Source organism: Lithobates pipiens, unplaced genomic scaffold (genome assembly GCF_037356315.1).
Source record: "Lithobates pipiens isolate NorthernLeopardFrog02 unplaced genomic scaffold, aLitPip1_a1.2 Scaffold_23, whole genome shotgun sequence".
Lineage (NCBI taxonomy): Eukaryota > Metazoa > Chordata > Amphibia > Anura > Ranidae > Lithobates > Lithobates pipiens.
Window position 1 is genome coordinate 276,850,985 of NW_027507785.1, and position 13,398 is coordinate 276,864,382.

A 13,398-nucleotide genomic window follows, 5' to 3' on the forward strand; every position below is an offset into this window, starting at 1 on the left:
TGCCATTAATATAACCTTTTTATATGGTTCCCCAACACAGCTAGACAACACATATGACGTAAGTCGTCTATGCTTCACCGTAAAAAAGGAAAAAAATGGCGCATGTCCATTAAAATATATTCCCACCCATAGAAGTGAGAACACATCACAGTGCATGACCATAGTCTGGATGGGCCCTCAGTGTACAGGATGGAATTCCAGGGGTTTAGTGCAAGGGGGCTTAAGGCCGAAGAGTACCAGCACTGAAATCCGCATACTAAAAGCTTAAAATTATTAAGAAAAATACTAAACAAACAATTTCTTACTTGATGTATTTATTCTCCCTCATGGTATACATTACAGTAGATTGTGAAGTCGCTTGTGCCATGCACTTTAGACCTTGCTTTACCAACTACAATTGAAAGATAACATACTGCGTGTTCGTGAACATCCCCACAAACGTTTCTGGTAACAGGTTCAAAGGAAGATTAAATACGCAAAATGGTTTGAAGGTGTTAGGTGACCAGGTCTAAATATTATGTGGAAAAACCTCACAGTCTCCATCCTAGAGTGGACAATTTTCAGTGATACTCTTGATGTGGTGCATTTAAACCCAACATAAACATACAAAACATGTAACAAAAATGTTCCACTCAGTAAAAAAACATTTACAGTTTGTCCAATAGAAGGTATTGGGTATTATGTGGCCAAATCTAGGGAAGTATTGTGGGGACTCTAAACTAGTGATGGCCGAACGGTTCGCCCGGCGGTCGTTTCGCGGCGAATTTCCGACTTTCGCCGTCCGCGGGTTCGAACGCCTTTTTCCGTCGTTCGCCCCGGCGGACTTACGTGTTTAATGTATACAAGAACTTTAACCTTTCGTGACACGTTTATCATGTGTTACAGGACAACCAATTGAGACATGACAGCTCATGGACACTTGGACATTCCCCCTAACCTATAAATACACCCGATCCGGTGGCCATTTTACATTCTTTCTTCTGTCACTGTAGGGAAAGGATCCTGTGTGGAGTAGGGACAGAGAAAACGCTAGCTATTTGGTACACAAAAGTTCTTTTCAGGACTGGTATAGGTGTTAGGTCAGCAGCCTGAGTTTCTTTTGTCAGTTTAGATAAAGGGACAGAGCGCTGTATGCTGCTATTTTAGGGACAGCTCAGCCAGATTAGTCTTTCTTCATCATCATCATCATCATCATCATTAGCTGTTACTATCAGGTCCACAAAAGAGCTGTTCCAGCTAATCGTTCCAGCCTACTCTTTTTTGCCAATTTGTATAGGGACAGGCAGGAAGCAGTGTGTCAGGCAGTGAGGATAATTTTAAAGACTTGCTGTTACTATTAGTTCCACAAAGGTTCTTTTCAGGACTGGTATCAGTGGTACGGTAATAGGCTTGTACACGTATAATATTCTTTCTTCCAAATATAGAAAGAATATTATACTTGACTGCTGCCCTTCTGCTGCAGTCTGCTAATCATTCACAACTCACTTGTTCCACAAAGCTCTTTATCAGGACTGGTAACTTGGTCTGTCTAGGGTGCTACGGTACATAGGCTTGGGTGCGGTACAGTCTGCTGTTCTGTAAGGACCGCTATCGGTCCACAATACATAGGGTTGCCGTGCACTACTGCTGACCGCTGCCCTATACTGCAGCAGTCCTTCATTGGTATAGGGACTGACGTACAGTCTGCTAATCACTAACACACAACCTGCTTGGTCCACAAAAGTTCTTATAAGGACTGGTAACTTGGTATAGGGTGCTACGGTACATAGGCCTGAGTGCGTTACAGTCTGCTGTTCTGTAAGGACCGCTATCGGTCCACAATACATAGGGTTGCCGTGCACTACTGCTGACCGCTGCCCTATACTGCAGCAGTCCTTCAGCGGTATAGGGACTGACGCACAGTCTGCTAAACACTAACACACAACCTGCTTGGTCCACAAAAGTTTTTATAAGGACTGGTAACTTGGTATAGGGTGCTACGGTACATAGGCCTGAGTGCAGTACAGTCTGCTGTTCTGTAAGGACCGCTATCGGTCCACAATACATAGGGTTGCCGTGCACTACTGCTGACCGCTGCCCTATACTGCAGCAGTCCTTCATTGGTATAGGGACTGACGTACAGTCTGCTAATCACTAACACACAACCTGCTTGGTCCACAAAAGTTCTTATAAGGACTGGTAACTTGGTATAGGGTGCTACGGTACATAGGCCTGAGTGCGTTACAGTCTGCTGTTCTGTAAGGACCGCTATCGGTCCACAATACATAGGGTTGACGTGCACCACTGCTGACCGCTGCCCTATACTGCAGCAGTCCTTCAGCGGTATAGGGACTGACGTACAGTCTGCTAAACACTAATACACAACCTGCTTGGTCCACAAAAGTTCTTATAAGGACTGGTAACTTGGTATAGGGTGCTACGGTACATAGGCTTGAGTGCGGTACAGTCTGCTGTTCTGTAAGGACCGCTATCGGTCCACAATAGATAGGGTTGACGTGCACCACTGCTGACCGCTGCCCTATACTGCAGCAGTCCTTCAGCGGTATAGGGACTGACGCACAGTCTGCTAAACACTAACACACAACCTGCTTGGTCCACAAAAGTTTTTATAAGGACTGGTAACTTGGTATAGGGTGCTACGGTACATAGGCCTGAGTGCGTTACAGTCTGCTGTTCTGTAAGGACCGCTATCGGTCCACAATACATAGGGTTGCCGTGCACTACTGCTGACCGCTGCCCTATACTGCAGCAGTCCTTCATTGGTATAGGGACTGACGTACAGTCTGCTAATCACTAACACACAACCTGCTTGGTCCACAAAAGTTCTTATAAGGACTGGTAACTTGGTATAGGGTGCTACGGTACATAGGCCTGAGTGCGTTACAGTCTGCTGTTCTGTAAGGACCGCTATCGGTCCACAATACATAGGGTTGACGTGCACCACTGCTGACCGCTGCCCTATACTGCAGCAGTCCTTCAGCGGTATAGGGACTGACGTACAGTCTGCTAAACACTAATACACAACCTGCTTGGTCCACAAAAGTTCTTATAAGGACTGGTAACTTGGTATAGGGTGCTACGGTACATAGGCTTGAGTGCGGTACAGTCTGCTGTTCTGTAAGGACCGCTATCGGTCCACAATACATAGGGTTGCCGTGCACTACTGCTGACCGCTGCCCTATACTGCAGCAGTCCTTCATTGGTATAGGGACTGACGTACAGTCTGCTAATCACTAACACACAACCTGCTTGTTCCACAAAAGTTCTTATAAGGACTGGTAACTTGGTATAGGGTGCTACGGTACATAGGCTTGAGTGCGGTACAGTCTGCTGTTCTGTAAGGACCGCTATCGGTCCACAATAGATAGGGTTGACGTGCACCACTGCTGACCGCTGCCCTATACTGCAGCAGTCCTTCAGCGGTATAGGGACTGACGTACAGTCTGCTAAACACTAATACACAACCTGCTTGGTCCACAAAAGTTCTTATAAGGACTGGTAACTTGGTATAGGGTGCTACGGTACATAGGCTTGAGTGCGGTACAGTCTGCTGTTCTGTAAGGACCGCTATCGGTCCACAATAGATAGGGTTGACGTGCACCACTGCTGACCGCTGCCCTATACTGCAGCAGTCCTTCAGCGGTATAGGGACTGACGTACAGTCTGCTAAACACTAATACACAACCTGCTTGGTCCACAAAAGTTCTTATAAGGACTGGTAACTTGGTATAGGGTGCTACGGTACATAGGCTTGAGTGCGGTACAGTCTGCTGTTCTGTAAGGACCGCTATCGGTCCACAATAGATAGGGTTGACGTGCACCACTGCTGACCGCTGCCCTATACTGCAGCAGTCCTTCAGCGGTATAGGGACTGACGTACAGTCTGCTAAACACTAATACACAACCTGCTTGGTCCACAAAAGTTCTTATAAGGACTGGTAACTTGGTATAGGGTGCTACGGTACATAGGCTTGAGTGCGGTACAGTCTGCTGTTCTGTAAGGACCGCTATAGGTCCACAATAGATAGGGTTGACGTGCACCACTGCTGACCGCTCACCTATACTGCAGCAGTCCTTCAGCGGTATAGGGACTAAGAGTTTTGTCACAGGGTCATTTAAAAAATGACATGCAGAGGAAGAGGCAGGCCCTTCCGCAGGGGTGGTAGGGGTAGGGCAGGAGCAACAGGCTTGAGCCAAAGTGGGAAGTTGCAGAAGGTGCGTTCAATTACTTTAAAGGATGCACCAGACTTGGTTGAGTGGCTCGCTCAGCCTTACTCTTCTGCACCCTCCTCATCCTCTCGATCTGCACCCTCTTCTTCACTCTCTGCTATGTGCACCCCCAAAGACACTACCACCAACAACACGACCACCACCACCACCACCACATACCTTCCGCTTGAGTCACTGGAATTATTTTCCGATCCATATCAAGAGGACATTTCTGATGCGCAGCCACTCTTGGTATTGGATCAGGAAGAGGAGGTAGCAACAAGCGCTACTCAGCAGTCTGACGCCAGTACCCAGATCAGCCCAAGGAGGAGGTTGGTCCCCGGTGTTGCTGCCTACTCTACTTATAGCGGTGGGGAAGGTGACGTTGATGATGACGTGTCTAGTGATGTCACGTGGGTGCCCACAAGAGAGGAAGAGGAGGGGAGTTCAGAGGGAGATATGGACCAGCAGATAGGGAGGAGAAGCAGCAATGACTTACATTGCACAGCAGGGACAAAGCAGACTGCAAATGTATCAGGAGCGAGTCATCGACCATGTACGGTCACATCTGGCGCTCCCAGGACACCGGCACATGGCTCCGCAGTGTGGGCTTTTTTTAACGTGTCCGCTGCTGACAATAGCGTTGCCATCTGCAATCTTTGCAGTCAACGCGTTAGTCGCGGTAAGCCCAATACTCACCTAGGGACGACCGCCTTAAGAAGGCACATGAGCAGCCATCACCGAGCCCAGTGGGAGCAACGGAACACACAAAGCCACACTGCAGGCTCTCACCGTCCAGCCTCGTCTTCTACTTCTCCTTCTCCTCTCTCCTCACAATTGTCCTCCACTCCACCTTCCATCACGCCAAGCTCACATTTTTCTGCAAAAAGGCAGGCTTCCGTGGGCCTAATGTTTGAGCGTAAAAAAATGATGACGCCGGATAACCCTCTTGCCCAACGGTTGGCGGCTGGCTTGTCAGAACTCATAGCCCGCCAACTACTGCCATATAAACTGGTGGACTCGGAGGCCTTTCGCAAATTTGTGGCCATTGGAACACCACAATGGAAGGTCCCAGGAAGGAAGTATTTCTCAGAGAAGGGCATCCCAGAGCTATATGGCCATGTTCAGCGGCAAGTGAATGTATCTCTGGCACACAGTGTCGGTGCCAAGATACATCTGACCACAGACACGTGGTCTAGCAAACACGGGCAGGGAAGGTATATCAGTTTTACTGCCCACTGGGTGAACCTTCTGACGGCCGTCAAGCATGTAACCCGTGGCACCCGTGTAGATTTGGTTTTACCGCCACGGATTGCATGCAGGCCTGACTCTTCTTCTCCTCCTCCTACTCCATCCTCCTCCCTCTCCTCCTCAGCTGCCTCCTCCTTTTCCGCTGCTAGCGTCTCTTCCACTGCACCGCCCAAGCTCCCCAGAACCTATTCCACATGCCAGGTGAGACGTTGCCATGCCGTGCTGCGTCTGTTGTGCCTGGAAGCAAAGAGCCACACTGGCCCGGCACTCCTTTCAGCTTTGCGTTCACAGGCAGATGAGTGGCTAACACCGCTCAATTTGACAGTTGGTAAAGTGGTGTGTGACAACGGTGCCAATCTGCTTAGCGCATTGAAACAGGGCAAAATCACGCACGTGCCGTGCATGGCACACGTCTTAAACTTGGTCGTGCAGCGATTCCTTGTCAAATACCCTGGGGTCCAGGACATCTTGCGGCAGGCAAGGAAAATCTCGGCCCATTTCAGAAGATCTTACACGGCCATGGCTCGCCTTGCTGACATTCAGCGGCGACACCATCTGCCGGTCAGACGTCTTATTTGCGATTGCCCGACGCGATGGAACTCAACCTTCTATATGCTTGATAGGCTGCTCCAGCAGAAACGTGCAGTTAACGTCTACCTGTATGAACTCTGCGAAAGAAACGGTTCTGGGGAGCTGGGTTTTTTTTCACCGCGCCAGTGGCTGCTCATGCGCGACACATGCAGACTTCTGCGGCCATTTGAGGAGATCACCAAACTGGTCAGTCGCAGCCATGGCGCCATCAGTGACATGGTACCTTATGCCTTCTTTCTGGAGCGTGCATTGCGTCGTGTCATTGATCAGGCTGTGGAGGAGCAGGAGCGGGAAGATGAGGAAGTCGCAATGCTGGATGAATTCCCAGGGGGGGCTACTCTATCTGAGACAAGTCAACAACAGGAGTCTGATGAGGAGTCAGAGGAGGATGGTGCCGGGGCGGATGAGCAGGAGCAAGAAGAGCATGCTTTAAACCTTTCTGGGATCCCTGTTGTGCGAGGATGGGGAGAGGAGAATGAAGAGGACGACATTATCCTGGATGATGAGCAGGAGCCAGGCCACCACACCGCTTCCACTTTAGTGCAAATGGGGGCCTTCATGCTCCAGTGTTTTAATAGGGACCCCCGTATAAAAAGCATGAGGGTCAAGGACCAGTACTGGGTGGCAACGTACTTAGACCCCCGGTACAAACACAAAATGGCGGAAATGTTACCGCCGTCGCAGAGGGCTGTCAGAATGCAGCACTTCCAGGCCTTGCTTCGAGAAATGCTGCATTCTGCTTTTGCGTGCGCTGGCAGAGGAGCAATTCCCACTCCCAGAGAAGGATTTGCGGGTACCAATCCAACAGCGCCTGCAAGAAGAGGCCGGTTTGAAGATGTGTTGGTGACTTCGGATATGAGGTCATTCTTTCAGCCGACCCATCGACAGGTGTCATCCGGATCCAGCATCAGGGAACGCCTAGACCGTCAGGTGTCCGACTACATTGGGTTAACGGCCGATGTGGACGCTCTGAGGAGTGATGAACCCCTAGACTACTGGGTGGGCAGGCTTGACCTCTGGCCAGAGCTTGCCCAATTTGCAATCGAACTGTTGGCTTGCCCCTCATCCAGTGTCCTGTCCGAAAGGACGTTCAGCGCAGCAGGGGGGATTGTGACCGATAAGCGTACTCGCCTAGCTCACCACAGTGTTAACTACCTCACATTTCTAAAAATGAATGAGGCATGGATCTCGGAGGAATTCAACACATGTGATCAGTAGACCATGTATATGTCTATAAACAATTTTTGGAATCAAGCACACAGACCTTCTTAATTCATTTGGCTCACTTCCCTGACCCAAAAAAGCACACCGTACTATATGCCCCTACCCTCCTCTTTGAAGAGGTTGAGCGGTGTCATATTTCTACTGGGGCTGCTTATTATGAGGGGTTCCCACCATCCCTGTGCTGTGCTGACTTCCTCCTGGGTGTTCTTATTATGAGGGGCTCCCACCATCCCTGTGCTGTGCTGACTTCCTCCTGGGGGTTCTTATTATGAGGGGATCACACCATCCCTGTGCTGTGCTGACTTCCTCCTGGGGCTGCTTACGGTGCTGCTGTCAGCGCTGTATGTCACGGAGCTGCTGTCAGCGCTGTATGTCACGGAGCTGCTGTCAGCGCTGTATGTCACGGAGCTGCTGTCAGCGCTGTATGTCACGGAGCTGCTGTCAGCGCTGTATGTCACGGAGCTGCTGTCAGCGCTGTATGTCACGGAGCTGCTGTCAGCGCTGTATGTCACGGAGCTGCTGTCAGCGCTGTATGTCACGGAGCTGCTGTCAGCGCTGTATGTCACGGAGCTGCTGTCAGCGCTGTATGTCACGGAGCTGCTGTCAGCGCTGTATGTCACGGAGCTGCTGTCAGCGCTGTATGTCACGGAGCTGCTGTCAGCGCTGTATGTCACGGTGCTGCTGTCAGCGCTGTATGTCACGGAGCTGCTGTCAGCGCTGTATGTCACGGAGCTGCTGTCAGTGCTGTATGTCACGGAGCTGCTGTCAGCGCTGTATGTCACGGAGCTGCTGTCAGCGCTGTATGTCACGGAGCTGCTGTCAGCGCTGTATGTCACGGTGCTGCTGTCAGCGCTGTATGTCACGGAGCTGCTGTCAGCGCTGTATGTCACGGAGCTGCTGTCAGCGCTGTATGTCACGGAGCTGCTGTCAGCGCTGTATGTCACGGAGCTGCTGTCAGCGCTGTATGTCACGGAGCTGCTGTCAGCGCTGTATGTCACGGTGCTGCTGTCAGCGCTGTATGTCACGGAGCTGCTGTCAGCGCTGTATGTCACGGAGCTGCTGTCAGTGCTGTATGTCACGGAGCTGCTGTCAGCGCTGTATGTCACGGAGCTGCTGTCAGCGCTGTATGTCACGGAGCTGCTGTCAGCGCTGTATGTCACGGTGCTGCTGTCAGCGCTGTATGTCACGGAGCTGCTGTCAGCGCTGTATGTCACGGAGCTGCTGTCAGCGCTGTATGTCACGGAGCTGCTGTCAGCGCTGTATGTCACGGAGCTGCTGTCAGCGCTGTATGTCACGGAGCTGCTGTCAGCGCTGTATGTCACGGTGCTGATGTCAGTGCTCTGTATTACGGTGCTGCTGTCAGTGCTCTGTATCTCCTGCACCCTCTTGTTTGCCTACCCTGGTCCCTGACCTTCCCTCTCCTCCATTGCCTTCATTAGCTCCATAGTCCTGAATTGTCAGAACAATTTCCCAAATAAAAAAAAAATGCTTGTAGTTATCGATCCCAAATTCACCTCATACATGTATTATGCTATTGTCCAGGTGGTGGGACTACGTGCTACCCCCTAATAATTACCCCGTGGCCGCAAATTCGACCTAAAGGTTTGCGAAATTCGCCTCCCATTGAAGTCAATGGAGCCCGCGGCGAACGGTCGTTTTCGCGAACGTTTGTGTCCGTTCGCGTTTCGCGTTCGCGAAACGTCCCGTCGGAAGTTCGTCCATCACTACTCTAAACCTCCCCACAGATTTTAGTTGCACCCTCCTCCTCCGGAAACAGTGACATTGATATTGGGAAGTGAAAAGTTCGGGTGGGGGGGGGGGGGGGGCGCAGATGCATTGTGCAGCCGTGCCGACTTGACCTCACCCCTATTCACCACACTACATCATTCTTTTCAGGGGTACCGACCAAGACACCCAGGATCATTCCTCCAGCCTTCTGCCATGATACCACTGCCATGGCCGGGACTCCCATGTGAAAGGAGGGGGGAGGACGGGACTACCATGTGAAAGGAGGGGGGGGGAGGACGGGACTACCATGTGAAAGGAGGGGGGGGGGGGGGACGGGACTACCATGTGAAAGGAGGGGGGGGGGGGGGGGGGGGACTACCATGTGAAAGGAGGGGGGGATGACGGGACTACCATGTGAAAGGAGGGGGGGGAGGGGGGACTACCATGTGAAAGGAGGGGGGGGGAGGACGGGACTACCATGTGAAAGGAGGGGGGGGAGGACGGGACTACCATGTGAAAGGAGGGGGGGGGAGGACGGGACTACCATGTGAAAGGAGGGGGGGGGGAGGACGGGACTACCATGTGAAAGGAGGGGGGGGGGAGGACGGGACTACCATGTGAAAGGAGGGGGGGGGAGGACGGGACTACCATGTGAAAGGAGGGGGGGGGGGGGAGGACGGGACTACCATGTGAAAGGAGGGGGGGAGGAACGGGACTATCATGTGAAAGGAGGGGGGAGGAACGGGACTACCATGTGAAAGGAGGGGGGAGGAACGGGACTACCAGGTGAAAGGAGGGGGGAGGAACGGGACTACCAGGTGAAAGGAGGGGGGAGGAAGGGGACTACCAGGTGAAAGGAGGGGGGAGGAAGGGGACTACCATGTGAAAGGAGGGGGGAGGAACGAACTACCATGTGAAAGGGGGGGGGGGGAAATGGGACCTCCATTTTAAGGGAGAGGGGGGATCCCTGGTGTGACCATGGGACACTGTGGTTGCAGCGAGTTTAAACAGGCAGTGAAGAGGCCGCACATCGCTTTCTCACCGCCTGTAACTAGCCTCTGAAGTCTCATTCAAATGCGAATCAGGCTTCAGGGGAAAGAAAAATTCAGACGCATGTCCTTCTAAATCTACCATAAATGTAATGGAATTTATTCATGCAAATCATTGAGATCTAAGTTCGCACTGGTGAGATTGTGATATAACATTTGCTCACTTTTTCATTGCCTTGTGGTTGTGCTACAAATGTGGCGAAGGCCTGACACACTTTCCACTCTTTGCCACTACACAGATCTTCTGAGGTAACTTGGATCCCAACCTGCAGAGACACAATTACAGAAAAGTTAAAGAGGAACCCAACTTTGCAAGCTCCGCCCAAAAAAAAGGCAGCCAGAAGGCTCCAGTATTGTCTGAACTCAAAGCAGCTGTTCTTCCCCTATTAATCACTTACCAGGCCTTATTGTGTACGGTGTCTGAGTGGAGGTGGCCATCTTGGTAGAGGAAGGGATTGCTTCATAATGTCAGTGCCTCCAGCAAAGAGAACAGTGAGCAGTGCAATAGTGACATCACCAGATCTTACTGCTGATCTGCCTGAGACTAGAAGTCACACACAGCAGTACCTAGGTTCACAATGAACAGGGGTTGGACAAACTAATGGAAACACCAGGTAAAAGAACAAAATTGTACCGAATATGGTGTTGGACCACCTTTGGATTCCATTGGGAATTGGCAAACATACAGTAAGTCTTGGATGGTGGGTAATGGAATCTGATACCACTCTTCATGCAAAATTCTTCCAGTTCACGCAGAGATGGAAAATGAGCCCGAACCGTGTTCTTCAAAATTGACCATAGTGACTCTATGATATTACAGAGACTGCAGCGCCCAGGGAAGGTGCGATACTTCATCTGCATGCTCATCAAACCACGATTTGACAACACTAGCTGTGTAAATTGGACCATTAATCGTCTTGGCATTAATGTAGTGTTTTCATCATTTTGTCCAACCCCTGTTGTTATACAGCTATGAGGTACCTCACATACCAGGAAGTGCACCGCTATGTTTCAGGACTATAAACAAAAACAAATAGGATTTTTCCTACAGCTTACCTGTAAAATCATTTTCTTGGAGTACATCACAGGACACAGCGCAGCTATAGCAATTACTATCTGGGATGTCCCAAAGCAATGCCCCTCAGGGGAGGGAGACACCATCATAGAAACTGCCACCAAAGAGGGACCTACTCTGCCATTTGTAATATGCTGAGGCCAAAGGCAGTATCTTCTATGTGATTGACATCGACCTGGTAAAAATCCTGTAGATGTACAGTATAAAATAAAAGACTAAATATTGGTCTTGTACCCCCGGGCCACTGCCACCCGATGATGGATGGTCCAAGATATTTCCATACCTGGTAGAGAATCTCTCCCCAGAAAAAAAAAATGTTTTTTTACCGTTTAAACCATTATTGATAAACTGGCAGATTCACTGCTAAATATTCAACCTGGATGCCGCTTGCCATTCCTGGGCTTTTCTGGCAGCACAAATCAGGATTCCTGACTTGTGCCGACAACTCAAGTAGATCCTGAGTGTCCGAACTACCTCTAGAGTAGGTAGCAATGTTTCTTCTGCCGACTGTAGATTAGGAGAAAAATAAAAGACAAGAATGAGGACGCAACATCACCTTATAATGCGAGACTATAGCCGCGTACACACGGGCGGACTGTCTGGCCAACTAAGTCCGTCAGACAATCCGACGGACAGTCCGTCCTACTTTTGAATGAACGGACTTGACCACACACGATGAACAGACAGTCCGTCGAAAGCTTGCGCGATGACGTGTACAGCACGTACGACGGGACTAAAAATACGACGTCCAATACACTGCAATGCAACCTTTCGCCGTGTAAATCCTTTCTGAGCATGCGCCATACTTAGTCCGTCGAACTAGCCTACTCACGAGCGGATTGTCCGCTGAAACCAAAGTTGGACGGACTGTATTACGGAAATTCCGAAAGACTTAGTCCGCCAGACTGTCCGCTGAAGCCCACACACGAGCGGACTGTCCGCTGAAATGTGTTTCAGCGGACTAAGTTGGACAGACAGTCCGCCCGTGTGTACGCGGCCTAAGAATGGCTCCTTGCATGAAAAAGCTGCCAACTCTGACACTCCACTTTTTGAAGTGATAGCAACTGAAGAAGCCACCTTCTGAGATAAAAGGACCAACAGAATCCCCAGATTGGTTCAAAAAGTGGCCTCTGCAAGGACAGCCAAGATCAATTCAAGTCCCAAGCACACAAGAATGGCCTGAGAGGCGGCACTGCCCAAGTTACTTGCTGTATGAGGTGTGAAACAAGGATTGAGAAACAACTGCCCCTGGAAAAAAAAAAAACGGATAGGGACAAAATTCTAGCCCTTAACGGTACTTAAGGCCAAACTCCTTTCCTCTACCGATTGGAGAAAATAAAAGAAAATCTCCCACTTGCATATTTCTGCGGGTGCCATTTCCTGGCTTCACCCCAGGCAAAAAAAAATTATATTATATTCTTATGTATTTATTATATCCCCCTCCCCCCTCCCAAAACATCAAATAAAGGAGAAACAGTGTTATGGTGTTGTTATGGTGTTACCAGTACATGCACCCTTATTGGCAGTGACACTTGTCCCGGACACACCTGTCCCAAAATGTTGTAGAAATTGGAATCTAGTAGATTCCCCTGCAGAGTTCCCCTTGCCACTATCCTATACCTGGAATATGTATTGGCGATAGAGACAGCACCTGTACTGTCCCAGACAGAATGTGGTACACCTCCCTGAGTCGTATGACCTCTGGTGCCGCCCTGGTGGTTGATATATACATGCCTGTAGAGGCATTTCCAGATTGAACCTACTACAGGTTTGTCCTATAATCCAGAGCAAGGCATACTGGCCAGAAATTCCAAGCTATTGGACAGTATTCTCTCCTGTGGAGACTAAGCCCACTGAACTGTAGCCAGCCTCAAGTCAACTTAGAGAGACTGGCATCAGTGGTTATTTTCCAAATTCCTGAAAAGGAAGAATATCAAAGCACCAATTTTTGCTCTGCAACACCCCAGGAATAGAGCATTCCGGCAATGCAATGCCTGGATCTTCAAGTTCCAGACAGAGAAAGAACCTCTACCAAGACCTGGAGTAGGGCTGTATGTAGAGAACGTGCAAATAAGCACCCAGGCAAATAATCCCATATGCATGTAGTCCTATGCAAATAAGCACATATGTATGTAGTCCCAGGAAAACAAGTGCATATGTATACAGCTTATAGTAAATAAACATACATATGCAGTACAAATGAAAACACACCAGCATGTGTTTAAGCAATATGCATCTATGGAAGCATGTATTTATGGAAGCATGTGCTTA

At 49.9% G+C, this 13,398-nt stretch overlaps 1 protein-coding gene across 5 annotated transcripts in view; it reads right to left on the reverse strand.

Annotated features, from left to right (window-relative positions):
• Positions 1–13,398, reverse strand: part of ACOT11 (acyl-CoA thioesterase 11) — a 64,601-nt gene that overhangs the window by 32,587 nt on the left and 18,616 nt on the right. For all 5 annotated transcript variants that reach the window (XM_077453271.1, XM_077453268.1, XM_077453269.1 and 2 more), the window contains exon 6: positions 10,217–10,318. In XM_077453271.1, the coding sequence (XP_077309397.1) occupies positions 10,217–10,318 (102 nt within the window). The remainder of the gene's footprint in view (positions 1–10,216; positions 10,319–13,398) is intronic.